Consider the following 24650-nt stretch of genomic DNA (forward strand, 5'->3'; position numbering starts at 1 on the left):
ACCTTATGATCTTATTCCTGGGAAATTTTATAAGATAGCAATTTGCATGGGATCTAGTTCCCTCTCTCAGATAATATTGATTATGTGAAGAAATTGCAGCAATTTCTTGTTACAATTACCAGATATACTGCATAATCTGAGGTTAACATACAGTGTTAACAGTTTTCTGTTTCTGTGCTACGTTCTAGTAGCTAACTAGATTTTTGCAGCTCAGATTTTGTCGTGCACAATTTTAATGAATTTCCTAACAAATATAAAAATGAAGCAAAAAAGCAGAACCTGCAAATGGCATTTAACCAGTTCAAAGTAAAGTCTCCCTTTCTCTCAAACTCTGAATATTACAAACTACAAGATAGCATAGATACAAAAGAAATAAACCCAGGGAAGAAGATTAAAAAGAAAGACATAAACAATGACATTTATCTAATTTTCTATAATACATTAGGCCACACAGAATCATATTTTCTTATTTTTCCCTTGTTGCCATAGAGCCGACTCAAAAGCTGAGAGCTGACCAATTTTATTAAATTACCCTTTAGACTCTGGGGAACAAATGTAGTACATAGTCACATTTTTCCCCGTGGGAGCGTTGTTCAAGTGCAATATAACCAATGCTTCTCATACATAGATAAATTTCAAAGTTCTGAATATAATTTACCAATGTATATTAAATGATTTTATTTCATCCCAAACACCTGCTCCACCAAAGTGTTAATGTCAAATCAGAAAGGCCAAATCATGCATATTTAAGTGCCTTCAAATTTGCATTACATTCCCAATGTAAGAAGGTTGGTGACTAACACTAAACCTAACCCCCACTCCCCAATTTTTATTGAATTGGTTTAGCCTCCAACTCATAAGGAATATATTTGGTATTCATGAAAAATGGGACCACTGATTTTATAAGGCAGAACACTCCAATTTATGTCCTGAAATTTAAAAGTATTTAAATTTCTTGCATGCTATCCAATTTTTTTTAAAATTTAACTCAGATTTAATAGCCTTATTGTAATGCCCTACTGGGAAAAGAGTCAGAAGTGAAGAGGTAAATCATAGAGTTTGGATTAAAGCTTGCTCTGTAATGAAGGTGGTGACCAACCAACAGGGCAGAAATTAAAGTGAGAACAGTAAGAAACAAATGAGGAGTAGCAGGCTTGGGGAAAGATCCCGGATTTGCAATGATACAGAAAAAACACTCAGAAAGATAAAATCCATTCAACACAGCCCAGTTATTATCACTCATGCTTTATACCAGTGATGGCCAACCTTTTTGTCATCATGTGCCAAAAGTGCAAGCGCATGTGGGCGACAGTGTGTCCACATGCTCGCACCCATAATGCAATGCGTACGTGACAACCCCCCATGTGAGCCCCACCCCTGTGCATGCACATGCCCCCCCCGTGCTCCCCCTTGCCCGTTTTTTGCTTCCGTTGGTTCAGGAGGCTTTCCAGGCCCAAAGCAGGGCACAGAGGGCCCTCATACACCCCATTTTGGGCCTGGAAGGTCTCCTGCACCAACCTGGAAGCCAAAAGAGGGCATGACGGTACCACACGAGGCTCCAAAATGCAATGTGAGCACCCCCGCAAATGCGCCCCATCACCCATGAATGCGCGCATGCTTCCCCTGCATGCATCCCACCCCCACAAATGCGCGGCAGACACCTGAAGACCAGCTGGCCGGCGGGAGGTGCACGCACATGTGCAGTGAAGCTGGGCTGAGGTGACGGCTGGCGTGCCCGCAAAGAGGGCTCTGTGTGCCACCTGCAGCACGCGTGCCTTAGGTTTTATCACGGCTTTATGCTTTGAAATGTAGATTAAGCATTGGAAAACTAAAATGAAATACCAGATAGTCATTTATTTACAACCAGAGGAGGGTTGTTACTGATTCAGACTGGTTTGGGTGAACCTGTAGTTCCAACCACCAGCTGGGCCCGCCCACCCATCCTGGTGCTAGCCTGCCCAATTTATCTCACTCTCTGGCTTTGTTCCCCACCGACGAAGCCCAGCTGATTGACGTTGCACACCTGTTCTACTCACCGAGGCTGTTGAGAAGATTTGCCATGTGTTTGAAGCCACATGAAAGTGAGGCAGGCGCACGTGCAAGTGAAGCAAGAGTGTGCATGTGCACGCTCACATTTCTGGTGAACCGGTTATTATCATATATGCAGCCCACCTCTGCTTACAACACTTCATTTAGTGACCGTTTGAAGTTACACCGCCACTGGAAAGAGAGATGTGACTGTTTTTCTTTCAGAATGGTCACTATGACCATTGCAGCATCCCCAAGGTCATGGGATTTGCTTTCGGGTGCTTGACAACTGACTCGCATTTATGACCGTTGCAGTGTCCCAGGGTCATGTGATCACCTTCTGCAACTTTCTTACAAGCAAAGTCAATGGGAAAGCCAGATTCACTTAACAGCTGTGTTACTAATTGAACAGCTGCAGTGATTCACTTAACAAATGTGGCAAGGAAAGTTGAAAATAGGGTAACATTCACTTAACACATTTCTCATTTAGCAACATACATTTTGGGCTCCATTGTGGTCTTAAGTCGAAGACTACCTGTGTTGTGTCCTCTGATTGGTTACCACGACCGTGCCGGCTCGAGGAACCAGCCTAGTCTTCCTATTGGTTGTCCATCTGACAGATTGGGTATAAAGTGCTGTCAGACGGGAGAGTTCTTTGATTCCGTTACTTGTTTCAGTTGGGCTAATAAATAGTTACAGTTACCACGTCTCCTCAGTTCATTTTACTCTTAAGGAAGAGACATAAAACTGGTGACGAGGGTGTTTTTAACTGACCCACCTACATTATCAACGCGTGCAGCATCAACAATGGCTACCGCAAACATTTTTGCAGAATTCAGACCAGACAAGGAATCATGGGAGGCTTTCCTTGAATGACTTGAATGCTTTATTCAGGCCAACGACTTAACTGGTCTTTCCCTTGAAAGGAAGAGAGGGGTTTTTCTAAGTTATTGTGGCCCAGACATGTTCGCAATGGCCTGGGCGTTAGCAGCTCTGACTCCTATGCATGCCATACTCTGGGATTCATTGCTGTCTAAACTGAAAGCACACGATGCCCCTACACCATCGCGTTTCACCCGTAGACACCTTTTCGTAAATACACACAAGCTGAAGGTGAGTCTATCAGCCGCTACATTGCCTCTCTGAGGGCTGCAGCCATTCACTGTGAATTTGGCGACCTAGATGAGGCGTTGCTGGAGCAATTTATCTATGGTCTTAATGACATGCGTCTGCAACTCTGCCTCCTTGCGAGAGCTGAATTGACACTGAAAATTGCCATTGATGAAGCGTGAGCAACCGAGATGGCTGAAAAATCAACCTCAGAGTTTCAGCGATACCATTTGGCTGCCAACTTCGCTTCCCAAGCATCATCGGCTCACCACCAGAATGAGAGCTGCGGCGCTCGCATTAATAACGATGATAACGTATCAGAATGGACCGTTGACTCTGCATCCATGGAGGGGAACAGAACCGGAAAAATCCATATTACTATTGAGCTGGAAGGCAAGCCCTGCCCCATGGAGCTAGATACCAGGTCAGCGAAGTCATTAATGTCGTGGGATACACTGCGTTCCTTTATGCTGTCTGTATGCCGGAACCAGCTGCTGCCTGCTTGCTGTCGTTTGAGGGACTACCAAGGAAACTCCATTCCTATCATTGGCTGTGAAAACTTAAATGTGCACTATGGGTGATTCAGGGGTCAACTTCCCCTAATAGTGGTGTCCAAGCCACTGGATTCTCTGTTAGGCCTTGATTGGTTTAGGGCACTGGGTCTTTCAATCTCTGGGGTGCATTACACTGTCCAGGGGGACGAATTTGAGGGGCTGACACACTAATTTGCTGATGCCTTTTCACCATCTCTAGGTAAATATAAGGACACACCAATCTCATTAAACTTCGATCCTCAGGTGGCACCCATTTGGCTTAAAGTTCGCCGCGTTCCATTAGCTCTAAGGCACAAAGTGGACACAGAGATAGAGGTTTGGAGCAAGAGGTTTTAGAACCGGTGGCTCACGCGAAGTGGGAAAACCCTATTGTAATTCCTCTGAAGGCAGACAGCTCAATAAGAATTTGCGCGGACTACAAGTCGACATTAAATAAGGCATTACAGGCGCACCTTTATCCTGTCCCAGTAGTGCAACATGTATTGTACTCACTGGGTCAGGGTAAGATTTTTGCAAAGCTAGATTTGGCACAAGCCTACCAACAATTACTGGTAGATGCAGAGACTGCAGCGGCACAAACAATTGTAACACAGCACGGCACATTCAAATGTAATCTCCTCCAGTTTGGGGTATGCGTCTGGGTTATTTTAGAGCCTCATGGAGTGCCAGCTCCATGGAATACCTGGGGTCATCCCGTATTTCGACAACGTCATGATAGCTGCTGACAGTCGATCACAGCTCGTTGAAACGCTTAGGCAGGTATTTAACCGTTTCAGGGAAGCCGGGCTCAGTTTAAAGCAATCAAAATGCAAGTTGAGTGCCCGCAGTGGAATTCTTAGGGTACTTAATTGACAGCCAAGGCATTCACCCCACACCAGTGAAAGTGGAGCCGTCCTAGACAAGTTGTTCACCACACATGGATTGCCAGATACATTAGTGTCTGACAACGGACCGCAATTCACAGCAACTAATTTTCAAGCATATCTAGCAGGGCTGGGAATACAACATGCACAGGTAGCACCATATCACCCTGCTGGAAATGGATTAGCAGAACACGCTATACTTTCGGCGAAAGAGGCATTAAGCCAAATGGGAAACACACCATGGCCGGAAAGAATAGCCACATACTTATTAGCGCAGCACCCAACACCATTTCCCACTACTGGGAAAAGCCCGGCCGAGATTCTAATGGGATGTAGGTTGCACACTACTCTGAATAGACTGCATCCCACGTACTCACCTCACTGCCCCTTAGATGTAGACACACCTAGAGTATTTAATAGGGGGAGAGGGTATTTGCACAAAATTTTATGGGAGAACCTAAGTGGATGCCGGGCTGGATCACTGAGATAACAGCCCTGTTCTTACAGGGTCCAGCTTTGCAATGGTCGGCAATGGCGGCGACATATCAATCATTGCGCTGCCGGGAGACAAAGACGACGCCCGACATGAGTTCACATGAGGCCCGGGCTAAACGCCAAGACAACGCCACAGAAGATGTTCACATTCTGTTCTCGGTTGAGGGTTTACCAGTTGAAGAGGCCGTGGCTTCGAATGGGCAATTGTCCATACTGATAGTGCCACTGGCACAGTTACTTGAGAGGGACAACATTCCTTCTCCGGTCACTCAGGATGCCGAACTGCGCCGGTTTCAGAGCAGGCGGAGAAGACCTGCATATCTGCAAGATTATGCATGTGCAGTCCAGGGGGAAGGAGTGTTGTGTTCTCTGATTGGTTACCTCGACCATGCCGGCGAAACAGCCTAGTCTTCCTATTGGTTGTCCGTCTGACAGATCGGGTATAAAGAGCTGTCAGACGGGAGAGTTTGTTGATTCCGTTACTTGTTTCAGTTGGGCTAATAAATAGTTACAGTTACCTCGTCTCCTCAGTTCATTGTACTCTTAAGGAAGAGACATAAAAACCTGTATAGGAAGAATGGAATGAGCTGTTGGGCAGAATGGGCTGGCTTTACCTAAAAGGAGAGCATTCTAGTGGTGGGATTTGGCCCGTTCACACCACTTTGGGAGAACCGGTTGTTTACTTTCTGAGCAGTTTGGTGAACTGGTTACTGGAAGAAATCATTAGGGCAGAGAACCGGTTGTTAAATTATTTGAATCCCACCACTGGAGCATTCCATTTGGTTGAAGGAAAGATGGCAAGTCAATCCTGCATCTTCCATCTGTACGTCTCTATTCCTAAGCTGTTTCTCTATTCGATGTTATTAAAATAAATCACTCTCTATCATAGGACCCCCATCCATAGAAAACACCCATTTTCTGTTAAGGCACCACCATTTCCAGGTTGTAGAATTTCTTCTGAGTAATTTTCATTAACAAAAGTGTTCTCATGCCATGCCTCTCTTTTAAACAAGCTGGCCAATGCATTATTTAAACATATTGATTTGAATGTTTTCCAGAACTTTTATAAATGGGTATAGGATTTATTACCACTGAATAAGAATGTGTGGTGATGGACAATGCCAGTTTAAATTAGTGAATCATGTCTTGGAGATAAAATACTCAAAGATTTCTCAGTTCAGCAATACATTTTTTCCAGGGGAGACCAAGCAAACAATTGCATAGTAAACGTTTGTCCTAGTAGCTGATCCTCTCCTACATCAATTGTAGCAGATGTTATTGCTCTTGCAGAAATCACTGTGAAATGATATATTTTAAAAAAAGTGAATTGCTTTTGAAAAACCTTTTGAAGGAACACCTTGTGCTATAATATTTACACATTTATCCAGCTCATGTTAAAAAAACAAAAGGTCTTTTCGTGCATACTTATTAAGGCTGATCTTTTGTACACTTATTGAAAAACAAATTCTACCCCATATGCCTATAATTTCAGTGTTAGAGTATACATTTGTCCTAAGGATGGTAGCTAACAAATAAAATATGATGAGGTAATGCAAAATACATTGTTATTCATCGAAAATGTAGAAGGCTTGGGACATAATTTGCCAAACAAATCATAGTGATGGTTTTGCGTAGAATCAGCTCAGAAATGGGCTTGGCCTGTCATGGAATCATGTATGTATTATAGCCATAATTAAGGCCAATGTTTATTTGGGTCACTCTGAATTTAAATTCCTAATCGTTTGCAGCCTTAATCTTGCAAATTGATGAAAAAAGGTTGAATCACAGATTAACATTAGCTGTCATGTACCAGAAAAGTGCTAGGACTGTCCATATTTCTAAAGCAATTAAAAAGAAATTGTAGGGAAGGTAAATTCACACAATTAAAGGAATGCACATAATTCATACTACCAGGAAGTTTGATTCTACCTAGTATCATGTTAAGAAATGTTTACTGAATGACAGTGGGTGAGTGGTTACAGCTGTGTGAGGATCCTGATGGCAGTGATGACATGTCAAAGTCTTTGGTAACCTTGTTAGGGAAGGCTGAGCAATCCATGTGTGAAATTGTATACTCCTCCCAGTGGTGGGTTTCAAAATTTTTTAGAACCTCTTCTGTAGGTGTGGCCTGTTTAGTGGGAATGGCTTGCCGGCCATGTGATCAGGTGAGAGTGGCTTGCCACCCATGTGACCGGGTGGGAGTGGCTTGGCAGTCATGTGACTTGGTGGGCATGGCCAACTTGTAAAATGTGGTGAAACTCACTTAACAACACTCTTGCTTAGCAACCAAAATGTTGGCTCAGAAACTCTGGCATTTGAAGCACGCAAGTCTTAAAGCTGTCAAGTTACAAGACCCTTGCACCCCTAACCCTTTAGAACCACCCCAGGGGTGTTCAAACTTCATAGCTTTAAGACTTGTGGACTTCAACTCCCAGAATTTCTCCTCTTGCTCTTCATCTCGATGATGTGTGGACAGGTGGGGGAAGGGAGCTGGAACCGGTTCTAAACGGCACTGTAGATTTGTGGAACCTCTTCTATAGAAGAGGTTAGAACTGGCAGGAAACCACCCCTGGCTCCTCCCTACCCATTTTATACCATAAAATTTGGCTGCAAAATGGTTGGCAATTGCTAGTTTGTCCTCCTATTTTCAAGCAAACTTAAGTGGAGAAATACATTTCATCTCATGCATTCGATGGCATTACCACATCACTGCACATAACACTCTGGCTCACCTTGGAAACCAAAGTAATTTAAAAAGTCATTCTGAACTTGGCTAAAAGCCATTATCTGCTCTTGATCTAGCCTAATATTCCCTAATTCAGTGCCCTTCATGCTGACCAGAGAACTTAAAAGGGTAAAGGCCCACACATTTTGAAGGACTCCTTACATCTTAAGACTTTCCAAGATTCTGTCTTCCTATATTTGCATATAAATAAATGAATGATGCCAGGAACTGGCTATCAAGCAGCATATGCCCTGCTGGGGCTATGGTTTTAGAAAATTATATTTATTTGAGCATGTACAGTATATGCAGAATAGAACATACATGTGTTATGTATGAGCACATGTCTGTGTGAGAGAGAAATAAACTTCGGAACTAATTTAGAACAGATTTCTCCTGTATACAAACACTAGTACAGTACATGTAAAAAACCCTAAGCATAATCAGATTTCTAAGATGCTGATACTTCGCAGGAAGTAAACTTCTGTTCTTGGCATAGGAAAGTTCTGAGGCTAAGCAGCTGATGACATGGAGAGGGCGAAAGTATGGTAAAGTTCAAGATACTTTTGTTTTTGAAAATGCTGCTGATTAGCAGGATTTTTGAATAAAAAGGGAAGTAGGCTGCCTAGACTCAGAGGAAGGATTTGACCCCGTTGTTTACCGCTACTCTTTGGGGCTCAATGGCTATTGAATAGACCTTGACATCTACTTCTTGTTTCTTCTAGGTGAAGAGTGAAGGTCCTAAACTCGTGCCCTTTTTCAAAGCCACCTGTGTCTACTTTGTCCTCTGGTTGCCAACCTCCAGCCCTTCCTGGTTCAGTGCCCTCATCAAATGTTTGCCAATCTTCTGCTTATGGGTCTTCCTGCTGGCACATGGGATCAATTTCCTGACAGCCCATCACAATGCCTGTAGGATCTTTGCTGGTTTGATATTCTCTGCCTTGGGAGATGCTTTCCTCATCTGGCAAGAGCAGGGCTACTTCATTCACGGTTAGTGGGTTTGTCTGCTTTGAAGGGAACTCAGAACCTTTGGGGGGAAATGCCAAGTTGCTGTCAAGGATAAATGAGTGGAATCAACACCCACTTTTGATACTAGAACTGGAACTGGTCTGTTCCCAGGTCAAGCATTAGTATATAACTGGAGATGTGAGGAGCAGTAACAAGAGGCTGGGATGAGAAAATGTCATGTTGCTAAATGGAGGGATGTCACTGCCTGCCCTAACTTCTTTACCTTCGGTCCAATTACCCTGATTTGAGTCACAGAAGGTGGAGAAATTGGATTAAGCCTGGGGTGCCATGTGGCTCCTACAGGTATAGATCTATTGATGGTGAAGGATCTTTCCCCTGGAATCTTTTCTGTTTTCTGTTCCTTTTATTTTTTGGTCCAGGATGAAATTCACAGTTTCATTATAGTCTCCGTCATCCCTTTGCATCCTGAACTATTTTTTCTAAAATCACTCCTGCCCAGATGTTGAATTCATAATTCAAGAAACAAATTCATAATTACAATAGGCGCCAGAGATCTGTAGTGTTTTTAGTTTGTCATTCATACATCTCAATTACCCTTGAAGAAATGAAGATATGACTTTTTGTGACATCTTCTCTGGCAGGAGACATCAACTGTTTTTCTAAGAGTTACAGGTACACTATACATTTCCTATAATATACTGTACGTTCACTTAGTATCCCCCCAACAATAAATTTTGCAGATTTTTGTCATAATCCAAGGTGTCCTCTCAGTATCAGAATTAAGCCAGTCATCCCATCTCCAAATAGTGGGGTTTACCATTATGCACTAATGGTTGTATAGATGAGGACAGTTGGGTCTGTGTCAGGCTCTCCTTGGCAAGCCAGGGAGAACAGTTTTCCAAAGACACAAACTATCAAACTGGAAGATTTATTGTAGAAAAGTTGTGAAGACATCACAATGCAATTCTGCCAACTGCTGGGTATTAAACATAAGCTCTGTTTCTAGTAAAAGCATAGTTCAGCTTCTTGTACCTATTCTTGTTTTCCTACCCACATGATGCAAAGGACTAGAGGCCATTCTTCTTTGAGTGGGAGAGACCATTTCTATCTATTTCTTGTTTAAAAAAAGCAGGACAGAGCAAAACAGAATAAATATAAGTATTTTCTTTTAGCCGTGTGAGAACAGCTCTCAGTCTGAAATGGCACAGCCATTTTTGCATTCTCTTTACTTACTGTAAAGTTGAAGGCAAAGCTGACATTTTCTATTCCACATGTTTCCATCCACACTGATGCAATCAGATTTTCAAGAAACTCCTGGACAGCCATTTGTCCAGAATGGCACTGGGCAGGAGATTAGAGTAAAAGGTTCCTTCCAGCCCTATGAGTCTATGATTTAGGGAGGCCATACCTGGGTTTCAAAAGATCCAATAGTTACTAAAAGGCAGCAAAGAGTTACAATTTTCCTGTAGGAGTGACTCAGCAGTTTTTTAAGCTAACACCTGGTGGCTCCAGACAGTTCTTTACAAAAGCTAAAGCTTAATTCAGAGGTGGTATTTTGCCGGTTCAAATCGGCTCGCCAAAACCGGTAGCGGAAATCATGGGAGGCCTCGCCCATACGCCTCAGCTCTATGACATCCTATTTAGGCCCTTTTTTTCACCAACAGCACCTGCGTGTAAGGCTGTGCACATGCACGCTCACATTTGCAAACCGGTAGGGAAGTGAATACCACCCCTGGACTAATCCCAAAGTTAATGCAACATGAGTGACTTAGTCTAAGGTCACATCTGTGTTTCTTCAAAGGTAATTGGGATGTATAAATGACAAACCAAAAATACTACAGATCTCTGGCACCTATTGTGATTATGAATTTGTTTCTTGGTTTACGAATTCAACATCTGGGCAGGCGTGATTTAGAAAAACATAGTTCAGGTTACAAAAGGATGACAAAAGACTATAATGAAACTATGAATTTCATCCTGTAACCAAAAATAAATAAATAAAAGGAACAGACAACAGAAAAGATCTTTATTGTCCTGTTATGGAATTCCCTATGCAGAGTAATTTTTCACAAATATGTTTGTACTTTTGCAAACATGGACGGTGCCAAAGCTTTTCTAGTGTTTCCTGACTCTGGGAATGACACTGTTTTTGTGAGGTAAATGGTGGCATTTGTAGAAATGAATTGGACACAGCATACACTACTTTTCACTTGTAGTTTTTGCTGAGCATGGTTCTAAAATTATTATTGTGACCTATGTTAAGTACTTTGTTCTCTCCTAATTCAGAGCATTTGTTCTCCTTCCCCAGGCTTGTTGATGTTCGCTATTACACACATATTGTATTCCTCAGCATTTGGAATTAAACCTTGGGACCTGAAAGTTGGCCTTGGGTTTGGCTTGGTGTCCAGTTTCTGCTACACCTTCCTGTATTTCTACCTTTCAGGCCCATTTACCTATTTGGTAGCTGTCTACGTTGCCTTAATTGGCTTCATGGGCTGGCGGGCTATGGCTGGTGTGCAGCTCTGCAATGACCTTTGGACTTGGACCAAGCTTTCTGCTTGCATCGGCTCTGTGCTCTTCATGGTATCTGACCTGACTATTGCGGTCAACAAATTCTGCTTTCCTGTCCCCTACTCAAGGGTCATCATCATGGCCACTTATTACGCAGCTCAAATGCTCATTGCACTTTCTGCGGTGGAAAGCAAGGATGAAGAAGTTTTCAAAAAGAGAAAATAAAAGACTGATGCCCGCACATCCATCAGCTCTGTTGGGGATGCTACAGCTGCACTCATCCTGGAGGATGTTCCAGAATCTGTGACTGCAAATCTTGCTTCTTTGAAGCTCTTCTTTATAGTATTTGGATGGTCTTGTCTAGTCCTATTGATTGGAGTATGGAACTCACGGTGGAGGTTTAGAGGTTTAGGTTTTTAGAGTATTTACTTCCTGACCCTTGGAAACCTCTCTTAACACATTAGTATATTTGTATAATACAGAAACTGGTGCTGAACATTCCAGTGGGACAAAGCTCATTTCAGGACAATATTATTATTAAATAGGGTAGGCAATACACTGGAATGTAAGACCTTTGCCTTCAACACGGAATGTGCAAAAATCACACACAAAAGAGTCCATGCTGCCTAAGCCCCTGTATTACATACATTGCATTAGAACTGTGAGTCTACACAAGAACTCTTTGGGACCTGAAAAATAATCACAGGATGTAGGAGCACTCATGTCAATCACTATGGGTAATGTAATTTATGCTATCCTTGGGAGAAATCAGCTTAAATTCCAGATTCGTGAAATCATGTATTTATAGGCCAAGCATAGCCTTTTTATTTTTATTTTGCTGAATGTGAATCCTGCAGAGCATCTGTTTTTCTGCAGATTGTAAAAGCAACAACAAAATGCAATGAACTTTCTCAGGCTGGTAGAGGTTGGAGGCAGGGGAAAACGTTGAAAAAAGGGGTTTTAACCATAAAACAAGTCATGCTGTTCAGTGAATCAGCGCTTCCAAGGGAAAATGTCCATTGTTATTAGTACTGAAACACTAGGAAAGACACTTGGGTGTTTTTAAGACACCAGCTGCTTTGTAGACATAATTGATTGGCCAAGAAAATCACCTTCTTGTACAAGATTCTCAGCCTCTTTTCCTCTCCACAATCAGTGCCAGTGTGTCTTGGAAGAGAACGCACATGCAACAATCTTGAGTCTGATGTCATGAAGAACGACTGTGAAATCGATTTCTAAGGGACATTTGCAATTCACCCTTCACCTGTGGACTATTTACAGCGAAGCCAGTGTCTTCCAGGCTTTTGCTCTCCTCTTTCTGTAGATGTGCACATCAATATTTCCCCATCACGTCCAGCAAGAGCTGTAGACTTTGCAGGTGCCTTAATGCCTACAGCTGCAGCACGGATCATGCTGGCGGGCACATCCAATCACCAAAGTGCTGTGAAACTATCGCTTCACCATGCTCCAGGGCCACTCATTTGCTCATTTTCCTCTGGCAACAAGGAATTACCACCGGACTGGTCAACCTGGGTGGGAAGTCCATTGGCATGCTGGCACTTTCCCTTGTTTTGTGGCATCCAGCATACAAAATAGGTTCTGTTGACTCGCATTGCAACAATCAGTGTGAAATCCCTTGGGTCCACCCCCTTCTGGTTTTGTTCAGTGGCATTTTGGGGGACGTAATTTCCCCTACGTATTTTTCTTATTACATTTTTTCTTCTTCTTCTTCACAATCTGCTATATACGATCATGTCAGTGCTTATTTCTTAATATTTTGGTGGCTTGATGCCATTCAGATTTGCTAGAACATCTGCAACACTCAGAATTCTTTGTCAGCATTAACAGCTATAGGACCATAGAAGCTGTAGAATTCCCTGGAAGACACCAGGTTGGGGAAGACTGATGTAGATCAGGGGGCCCCAACCCACAGGCTGCAGCCCAATACTGGGCTGCAGCCCATTCAGAACTGGGCCACGCAAGTGGGTGAGCGTGCTCATGTGCACACCTCCACTTGCGTGAGTGGCAGATGTGTTCGCTTGTGTGCAAAGCTCCATTTGCATGGAACCATCCCCTCCCCCCCATTGCCACCACCGCTAGTTTGCAAAGCTGGAAAGGACGGGGACCATTGATGTAGAGCATCTCATTAGATTTCCCCCATCAAATTATTTCATGAGGATTCTCTTTCTGCCTGTAAAAGTACAGTAATTGTGTAGAAATGTAGTCACGGGAGTTATATTTTGTATAACTTCTTGCAAAACCTTCACAATAAATATTGTTGGGAATTCTAAACCATCGACATCTGAAAGCTGGTTCTCATTCAACAATCCCTCGTTCAGCAAATGTTTGAACTTAGGATGGTGCTGAATGAGTGGTGTGTGTATAAAATCAGTCCTTGGAGCTGCAGCTCTTGCAGCAATCCCCGTAGTTATCTGACTGCGACCCAAGTGCTTGGCAACCAGCTTGCAATGACAATGTCGCAGCATCCCACAGTCCCTTGATTGCCGCTTGTGACCTTCACTTCAGGCTTCTGACAAGGCAAGTCAGCGGGGAAGCTAGTTGTGAGTCACAAATGGCAACCATATGACATCACTCTTTTAACGGCATTGTGAGAATTGCTTAATAGTAACAAGTGCCAGAATTGCTGTCAGGGAGCAACACGGTTAGGTGACATTGCTCTTTACAACTTCACTTAGTGATGGGAATTCCAGTCCAAATTGTTGTTAATTAGAACTATCAGTATTGGAAAATATTTCAACGTGCTCGTATCATACATCTCCTTTTTACACGGCTATGTCCTATTAATCATAAATAATCCTAGACATCCAGCCCATAATCTCAGCGATCGCATGTTTCCCAGAGATGCAACTCTACCCCAGATTTTAACCATGAAATGGAAGAATGCATTTTAAGACTTTTCCTAATTATGCGAGCAATACATTACTGTCAGTTCAGAAAACTGGGAATTTTTGCCATGGTATAATCTGACGTCTTTACTACTGTTTCATTATAGCAGCATGTTTTGCAGATAACTGCTAGAATAGATTTGATTTGTGGAAGGAATTGTTCAAGGAATAATTCAAAGTCAAACCATTCTGAAATAATTTTGTTCCTTTATCCCTTATTCAAAGATGAGGAGAGAAAAAGTAAAAGTGACATATAGTTTACCCTTTAGGTAAGACTTGAATGAACCACTGAGTGATTTTTCAATGGGTATTGCTTGCTGATATCTCTCTGAGGAAAACCTCCTCTGATTTTATATTGGGGTAGAAATCTGGCCAAATTTTAAATCAACATAGCAATAAGGGACATGGTGATGATATCCAAATTTTCTAACTGCTTCTTTAAAAAGTATAGAACTCCCACTGCAGAGCTGTTCAAAGAACAGCCACGGGGGAACAAGGCTGCTTGTCATCTATTCGTATTCCATGACTGATTTGGTTTTGTTTTTTCCTTAAAAGAGTTCCCTGATTGTATGACATTTTTTTAAATGTACCTGTGCAGTTTGGCTGATTATGATCTCTTCTGAATTAGGATATTTGACCTGGGACTGCTTAGGCAGCTGCTCATAAAACGAACTGATTCATATGTGACTTTGCCTTGGATACAATTTAGATACAGTCTTGTTAATGTGAAAAAGAAGATGAGGAGGAGGAAGAAGAAAAGAAGAAGAAGGAAGGATGTGAGTGAATATGGATATACATGAGCCAAACATGGATATACCTTTTTTAGTGGGAGCATCATACATCATGTTCATCAATAGGTGATGCTCTTGTAGTATGCAAGATCTTCCATAGTCTTTCAATGTATTATGAAATTGTCTTCTCCATCTGTTCCTCTGTAGTCCCATCTACTCTCTTAAGTCTAACACTGTGTTTAGTTAAGTTGTTAGTCTATTTATTTTGATCTATAGTATTCCAGAATTTTAAGGAAAACTAATGGGTGTAACAGTAAATGCATTCCAGAGTTGGTAGGGACTAAACGTCTCATTTGCCACTTCAGCCTTGATAAATGGATAACTGGTTTCAACATTTACACTCCCCACAAATAATAATAATAATAATAATGTAAATAGAAGAAGAACTGTTGTGGCAAAAGAAAGCAGAGATAACACCAATAGTGATGGGTCCTTGGGTGCAATCCCCCAAAAATCTGGAGCATCACCAGTTAATTGCAAAAGACAGCTTTACTTGAAATAGCTTACATCCTGTGACAATACTTTTAATATGATTAAACAATAATATCTGCATAGCCCAGGGTTTTGGGAAGGACTCAATAGGAGGACAAAAATGCCATATCCAGTCTAAATATCTGAATGACTGTGACCAACCATAATAATAGGAACCATCTCTTTTTGAGATAGTCTTTTATATTGTCAAATACCCCATGCTATCCGAATGTTCTTCCTAATACTGAGTTAAAAGTCATCTCTCCCTGTAATTTAAGCATAGTAATTTTACCCCTGAACAACAGAGAAGATGTTTGTTGCTTCAACCCTGTGACAATCCTTTGAATATTTAAAGATAGCTATCATATTCACTCTTCAGCCTTTCTTTGCCAGAGGTTGGCTGCCAGCCCTTAACTATCTTTGTCAACCTTCTCTGGACATAGTCCAGTTCGTTGATTGCTATCATACAACCCAGAGTTAATTAGCAGTGTTCAAGACAAAGATTGGTTTCAGAACTGCTTTGAAGTTGCAGAGTAAAAAGAAGGCACTTCTGTTGAAATTAAGATTGAAATATTTAGGGTTTGTTTTTTTAAAAAACAAGAGGTGAGTTAAAATTTCTCAGTTTAATCTCATGCAATTGAGAACTGTTCAGATCATCTACCAGTGTAGTAAACGACAAAAACATTTTTGGTTGTCCCAGGGGCTAAGATGCTGAGCTTGTCGATCAGAGGGTCGCCAGTTTCAGCAGTTCAAATCCCTAGCGCCGCGTAACGGAGTGAGCTCCCGTTGCTTGTCCCAACTTCTGCCAACCTAGCAGTTTAAAAGCACGTAAAAATGCAAGTAGAAAAATAGACACCACTTGGTGGGAAGATAACAGTGCTCCATGCGCCTTCGGGGTTTATTCATGCTGGCCACATGACTACAGAGACGTCTTTGGACAGTGCTGGCTCTTTGGCTTAGAAACGGAGATGAGCACCGCCTCCTAGAGCCAGAAATGACTAGCATGCAAGTGCGGGGGATCCCTTACCTTTATAGCTTCCTTACCCAGATGTTATTTTTTTCCAAGCCATCATTGTCAAGCAATTTTTTTAGAGTTTTTGGAGTTGCTAGAGACCCCTAATTGATTTTAGTAAGTACCACTTGTTTTAGAGAAAGCTACTTCTGCAGTGACCATATGAGGGTTTTTAAAAATTTCAATCTACCACACTTTTTCATCTGAAAATATTTATGTAATACAGTGCTTGTAATACATTTTAAATGCTTTATAGTTTTCCAGCAGTACTTCCCAAGACTTCTACATATCCTATAAAATATGCTATGTGTGTGTAAATATGAGTGAGAGGGATTTTTTTTAAACATTGGATATGTTGGTTTAACATGTTCTCTAGATTGTTCTGCTGTTCATCATAAAGGAATTGTTGGCTCAAAATGGAAATTATAAGTAACTGTTAGGGTCTTCTGCTTTAAGGTATAATATATAACATTCAACTATGATATGGAAAAGTTGTCCTTGGGATAATCTGCCAGAAATCTGAACAGTCATAAAATATGTACCATATTTTTCAGAGTATAAGACGCTCCGAAGTATAACACGCACCTAGATTTTGGGGAGGAAAACAAGGGAAAAATATCGGCCTCTGCCTCCCAGCAATTTGCCTCCTTGCAACAAACAGTACAGACAATATACACTGTTTGTAGTGTTATATTTCAGACTATGCTTGTACAGATGCTGTTAAAATGTGCTTTCTGGAAGTGTAGTTATTCTCTGCTATCTAAAAGAATAGCACTTTTTAAAACAATAGCACTGGGCCTCTTCAGATCAAGCATTTATTTTTAAAAGCCTCTTCATTTTGTTAAGTTGTCTAGAACAATAATAAAGCAGTCTTTAAAAAAATAAGTCTAACAATTTGAACATTCTATAGGCATTTATAGTTGTTGACTTACTTCCTTGCAGCAAACAGCCTGATTAGCACAAGAAAAAAATCTGCCTCCCAGCAATTTGCCATGTGGAGCAAACAGCTAGTTTCACTTTCAATTTCTCCCGATCATCAGCTGTTAGAGGCTGCAGGGATGCTATAGCTTATTGAAGCCTCTGCAAGCCCCCCTTTGCTGCAAAGAGGTAAATTGCTGGGAGGCAGAGGCCAAAGGGTGGGGACCGGTGGGTGCGTGGGGCTACATTCGGTGTATAAGACACATCCAAATTTTCACCCTCTTTTAGGGGGGGAAAAGATGCGTCTTCTATTCCGAAAAATATGGTAATTCTATTATATTTTTAAAAGAAACCCACATTTTTTATATTTAAAAACTATTAAATATATTTAACAATCAGTCAAGTAATAGTGTTGGGTTGAGAAAAAATAGATTTATTTTTTCATGACAGCTTTTAAATTTTTCTATTAGTTTGGTTGGTTACTTTCTAAGAAGAGCTAAGAGAACTGGGATGAAGCAAAATCAACATGTCCATAAGAGATTAATCAAACTCTGGATTTTTAAATTCTAGTATAGTCCAGGACCACCACAGCCCACAAGAAAAAGTTGTGAAGGATGCTATTTCCTAGAAATTAGGGCAGGCTGGTGGGCTTAAATGAAAGGCCTGATTTGAATGACAGAGCATGGATAATCTATAATGTTGTTGGTTAATATAGTCAACATTTCATTCCTGATGGAAATTGAGACTCATCTGGGTGAAAGAGGAATAAGAGGATTTAGCAAACTCTTGTCTCAACTCATCCACTCTCAGTATGTATGAGCTCTGCTCTGATCATCACAGAAACCCTGAGCATCTGGAGTTTCTCCAAATTATCCCAATTCTGCAAAATACGTTTAACATAAATAATCCTATCTTTTGGTTGCTGTTTCTTCTGGGGATGAAAACCTGGAGGAATGGAGTGGGACTATTTCAAAAAGGGGAAAGGAGAAAGTTCTTTCACAGTTAACTCATATTCTCTATACTCCAGGACTCAGAAAGCAAGTGATGATTATACAGGTAGTCCTCAACTTATGACCAAAATGGAGCTCAAGATTTATGTTGCTAAGCGAGACATTTGTTAAGTGAGATTTGCCCCATTTTATGACCTTTCTTACCACAGTTGTGAAGTGAATCATTGCAGTTCTTAAGTTAGTCACATGGCTGTTAAGTGAATCTGGCTTGCCCATTTGAGCTTTGCTTATCAGAAGGTCACCAAAAGTGATCACATGATCCCAGGGACACTGCAACCGTCATAAATATGAACCAGTTGCCAAGTAACGTGACCATGGGTATGCTACAACGAACATAAGTACGAAAAGTGGTCATAAGTCACTTTATTCAATGCCGTTGTAACTTTGGACGGTCACTAAATGAACTGTTGTAAGTCGAGGACAACCTGTATAGTTCGTGAGTTCCTTTCCAAGTTATTGGAAAGATGCTCCCCTTCATAGAATATATGCATATGTCTGAGAAAGGAAGTGACTGAAAGAGAGAAAAAGAGCCATCCAATCTAATGTAGGAAAAATTCACTGCATTCATACAACTGTCTGTTATTTTACTACTGAATTAACCAATTTTCTGGGCTGTCTTACATTCAATCATAAAGAGGTTCGGTTCCCATGACATAATAAGCCACAAAAAGCCGGACTAAAGTTCATCACTAAGGTTAGTGTCTTTTTTGCAAATGAACTATGAATTCTTTGCCACCTCTTGCTAAGTATCTTCTGTAGACACCACCTTTGCAACGTCAGCATCCCTCTTCCTTTCTCCTCATTAGATTAACCAATGGATAAATTCATTAGACACCAAAAAGTGTGTCTGCTCAGTGAGAAATAGACTTGCTTCTGGATACATGGAGATCTAAAAGGGGATCTTTTAAAGTTTTGAAAGATTAAGAAAAGTGAATAAAATCCATGGGAGGAGCCCATCTGATGGTAGATAAAGAAATTCTGTTGAATGTTTAAAATATTTTCTTGGGGGGAGGGTGGTAGCCCCCTATTATTTATTCTGAACCAAAAGGAAAAAAAAAAAAACAGATCACAAAGACATTTTAAGATTACTATGATAAACCCCAATGAAGGAGAGAAAAACCTGGAGCGCTGAATATCGGATACAAGGTTCCAGGACATACGATCTTTCATTCTGGAATGTTTGATCCTTCCCTCCTTGCAGGAACACTTTAGATTTGCTTGTGGGAATTGCGATATACATCATTGAATCCAGTTCCTTGAAAGAGGCTGGATCATTGCAAAGGAGAAGATAGCAATGTTGATAAGTTGTAGTGGCATTTGCAGCATAGGTGAAAATAATCCTTAGTCCAGTGATGGCGAACCTTTTTTGGCTCGCGTGCCACAAGTGGGGGCAGCGCAGGGGGGTTGAGTGCGGGCGTGCCGCACCCATAATGCAACGCGTGACCCCCCCAGTGCGCATGCGTGCATTTTTACATTTTTTTGCCCTCCCCATGCTCCAGGGGCTTTATAGGAGCCTGGGGAGGGCGAAAAGAGCCTATCCCGACCCCCCGGAGGCCCTCCGGAGGCTTCAGGGACTGTCCAGAGGCTTCCCTGAAGCCTTCAGAGTGCTTAAAACCACCCTCCGAGCAAACCGGAAGTGACTTCCGGGTTGCTCGGAGGGTGGTTTTAAGCGCTCCGAAGGCATCAGGGAAGCCTCGGACAGTCCCTGAAGCCTTCAGAATGCTTAAAACAACCCTCCGAGCAACCCGGAAGTCACTTCCAGTTTGCTCGGAGGGTGGTTTTAAGCGTTCCGAAGGCTTCAGGGATCGTCCAGGGGGACGATCCAGGGGGGGCGGGGAGGCTCTTTTCGCCCTCCCCAGGCTCCTATAAAGCCTCTGGAGCCTGGGGAAGGCGAAAAATAGCTTTTAAAAAGGTGAACTCAGCTGGCCAGCGCCTCGCGTGCCCTGACAAATGGCTCCGCGTGCCGCTTGTGGCACGCGTGCCATAGGTTCGCCATCACGGCCTTAGTCAAAGGATTAATAAAAGAGTTCCTGGATTGCAGTTGTATGGATCCTAAGGGACCACAGGATATGTTAGATTTTTCCTTCCAAAGGATCCGTAACTGAGAAAGGAAATTCTCACATCTCTTTCCTATCCCATAGAAGCCATTCTCCTATCCTTCCTCCAGATTTCTTCATGGCATCAGAGGTCAGAGACTAGACAGGAAAGATTGAGACAGATCAGGTTGCTTGTAGGAGCAGATGAGTGGACATAAACCATTCAGGGGGACCATAGCCTTTCCATCTTGCAACATGCCTCGATGAAGAGTAATAAGTAAACCAACTCTAGATGTCACCAAAACGTTTTTCCTCCTTTTGTTTGCGTTCTTTTCAAAGGGAAGAGGTTCTTCATCTCTTTTTGCACATCTGTTCTCCCGTTAAGGTGCAGGGACTGTCAAACTGCTACACTTCCAGAGGTTTTTTTTTCCCATTTAGAGGAGCCAGTCTCCCTGCAATAACATCTTTGCCTTTCTGAATTATAATGCTTGCCTATCTACCTCACAGGGGTAATCTAAGAAATGTGTAGTGGCTTTTCTTCAGAATGGAAGTCATGTATGTAAGCACATGCACATGTATACAGCATTCCGTTCATGTTCTGGAGTTTGCATAGCTGTTTTAAAGAATGCCACGTTGTTTTCAAGCAACATTTTAGAAAAAATGTGAATGCAATGGCCAGCATTTTTAAGTACTATTTATCTGTACAGAAGAGGGGAACAAAACTGAAAGTAACAGCGTGAAGGGAAGCAAGGCTCTTGGGTTTTAATTTGGGATCATTCAAATAATGATCCCAAATTATTTGCAAATGTTTGTAAATGTGGCTATATAATTCATATAATTTCCTTATGCTGTAAAAATGACATTTTGATGTATAGATGAGAAGATTTCATTATTGTCAAACTTTGCATAAAGTGTGTATATGTATAACAATAGCCATCCTGTGCTTCTTTAAAACTCCATCTTTTTATTTTGTTGCAGTCAATAGAATAGAATAGAATAGAAATCACAATCTTGCTAAATCCCTTTATAAATCAAATTACCATTTAACTGAATTGCCCAGTTTTCTCTGCATTGCCATCATAATAAAAGAACACAATCAGGTGAAAACCTTTATCCACTTTGCATAAGGCATCTTTTGATTGTGTTAAAAACAGTAATAAGGCCATTCCCCAGGCAGATGAAAAACAATTCCTATTTTTATGCCAGTCTTCGCAGAAGATACAATTCAGGACAACAGTGTTACTACTATGCTTTGCTTTCAAGGATGCTATAAAATATTTTCAATAAATATGGTGATGTAGAGTTAAGCATGGACTGTTTGAAATGTTATGTAGCAACAGAGTTATTGGCAAAGGTACCATTTATCCAATACCTTTCAATTCTCTTTCTGTGATTTGTGGATCTCTTTTAATAGAAAAATTTGCCAGCATGTGCTTTTTCTGTTCACATCTTATGCTTTTAGGTGTATATTTAGACTATGTGCCTCATGGAAAAGCAAAAGCAATGAAATATTAACACTCAAAGACATTTATTGTAGCCTCTGTTACTATAAACAGGCTCACTGTCTCAGATGTGAAAATTTTCATTTGAGAAAATGGATATTCTCAAATAGAATTGATCCGATGAAATGACTGTCAAAAGGCCTTCATGCCTCTAACACAGGGGTGTCAAACTCGCGGTGTCACATCGTCACGCAATGTATCACAACTTTTTTCCACCGGTAAACTGGGGGTGGGGGTGGCCAGCATGTGACGTATCCAGCCCGTGGGCCACAAGTTTGACACCCCTGCTCTAACACACACAGCTACTTCTCTGAGTTGGGTCCAAAGATGATACATGCAGGACTGAGAACAATTCACCAGCCAACAATTAGTGGCCAAAGACAAGAATGGATCTGGGATTTCTGTTCCTGTAGATTTGGACCTGTTGTGTATTAACTGTTGAAACACTTCCATTTACATTTCCCACTATGTTTCTAAAAAGATTATAAATTAGGAGCTGGTTTATACTCTGGTACATTGTAGAAAAAACTAGATACCATTGAATTTAACTCCTCAAATCAAGTTCTGAGAAGGGACAGTGATTTTTATTCCTCCATTATAAAGAGGAGGAATTTTGAGATGAATTATGCTTACATTAGTAATTTGCCAATTATTGGCACTTCCCTACTCCATCCCATTCAATTCCCTGAGATGAAAGACATCAAAAAAATGAATAAAGTGATTTTGGTAAACCAATGAAAACCCATTTCCCTTACTATATAGCATAATTAATGCTGCAGCTATCAGAATGGCATTATTAGCTATGATCATGGGGAAAAAAGGGAACATGTGAGGGTCTTCCCAACATAATTCCTCCTTTTTCTGCTGGTTTGAAGCATGAAATGTTTAGATTTTAAATATATATATAATGGTACTATTGGATTCGAATTTAAAGATGCTTATAAACCCAGTAGTGGACCATAGATGCAAGGAGTTTATGTAGTTAGACTGCTGGAAGAGATGATTGCTGATGCACAAGAAAACATGAAGAATAAGAGCATTCAAAGTTGTGGGAAATTCTGTCTGGCGATACCAGGCAGACCCCTCAATAATGTTCTTTATTTTAGATGTTTCAATGGTTTGAGAATATGGAGGGAATTCAGTTACTATACAAAAGCAGTCCTGGAATAAAATGAAATAATGAGGGAGAACTTAGTAATAATTAAGAGATTTGCATAAACAAGCTCATACCATTTCCCCCCCTTTTCTATTTATTGGAGGTCTATTTATGGCGTTTAATAGTCAGCAACTCTCCAAATTGAATGCTGGCTTCCATTTAATATTGTTTGATATGAGTGAGACTCAGATAATGTCTACTGCATTGCAAATTATTCTTTTTCTCACTAATCAACAATGATTGCACCATTATACAAAACCAGGATAAATCCTGTTAGATTCCTAGCAATTTTTTCTTTAAAAATCAATGAAAATTATCCATGAATCTGTGGATAATAACTGCAAAGATACATAACGTTAGGATCAACTCAGAAGCAAATGCAATGCAAAATTTTCATTTGTGCTTAGTTTAATTTCTTTTAATTTTCAGTTTCAAGAATGTTCGGTTGTGTGTACATTTGTGCATGTACAATGTATATGTCGGTGTATATATATATATGTATATATATATAAAATTTTCAGTATTAAATACTGTATATAACATATAAATAAAGTGAAAACTAGGCAAAAGGACCATGTGTGGTGCATTATTTGGTAATTATTGGTAAAACTGAAAGCAGGGAAAGTCCACATTTCATATAGACATACATTTTGTGAGGAAGTGTAGAAAGCTGGTGAGGAATAGATTAAGGAATGACCGCATAATTTATTAGGATGCCAGGCAGAAAATGTATTTACAGTATATTCTGTTGCTTCAGAGAGCTGTATGGAATGAATGGATAAAAAATTAAAGGGAAGCATAAGGTGTCCTAACACTGAGACTGGAATGTCCTAATAAACCAGTGGGTTGGAGTTTTGGGAACATTTCATTAGTGTCTCATTATTTTAAGATGTAATTAATACAAGAGTTTATTTGTTTATGCTATAGGACATGTTGCAAAGTTTAAGTTGAAAGTGTAATGTTTTGAAGTGGACACTAAACCAAGTATTTTTTGTTTGTTCTATGGTGGCATCATTTGATTTGTTCTTAAAATTGGTAAAAGAAATAAAGGTTAAAGATGAGAATATGATATAAATTATATTCTAAAAACATTGAATTTATTAAAAAAAATATACCCAACCAAAAAGAGTTTGATTTAATGTCCATGAGCTATAGCTAAAATATTGTTTTGTTCTGGAGAAAACTATTACACACGATTTAAAACCCTGGAGAGAAGACATGAGTTCAGTTTCTATGTATGAACATTTTGCCTTTCACTGACAAAACGGAATGTCTAACACATTATTTTCTCCTGCCAAGGTTTACTTTAAGATCTGAACTTTTAGTTCTGTAGAAAAATATTTTGAGAGGGATTTTCTGTCTTCATTTTTGTTTGTGCCTTTGCATTTTCCTTGTCATTTGTATGCATGTGCACACACTCTAACTGATGGATTTTTAAAGTTATAATTTTGTTGAATAAGATATAATTGGAGGGGGGCATACTTCTGGTTAAGCCCTTAATGGTGGCTTACATTCCTCTATTATATCTCTCACCAAAACCAACCTTTTCACACCCCTTTTAGCATAACACAATGTGTGAACCTATTTCTGAGAAAT

The 24650-nt window shown here is 40.7% G+C and overlaps 1 protein-coding gene across 1 annotated transcript in view; it reads left to right on the plus strand.

The window, feature by feature from the left end:
* TMEM86A (transmembrane protein 86A) overlaps positions 1 to 17521 on the plus strand; it is a 49411-nt gene extending 31890 nt beyond the window's left edge. Inside the window, exons 2-3 of the mRNA XM_081938387.1 lie at positions 8498 to 8762; positions 11050 to 17521. Coding sequence (XP_081794513.1) covers positions 8498 to 8762; positions 11050 to 11477 — 693 coding nt within the window. The 3' untranslated portion in view covers positions 11478 to 17521. The remainder of the gene's footprint in view (positions 1 to 8497; positions 8763 to 11049) is intronic.
* Positions 17522 to 24650: the final 7129 nt, after the last annotated feature.

Source organism: Natrix helvetica (assembly GCF_964273705.1).
Source record: "Natrix helvetica genome assembly, chromosome: 1".
NCBI lineage: Eukaryota > Metazoa > Chordata > Lepidosauria > Squamata > Natricidae > Natrix > Natrix helvetica.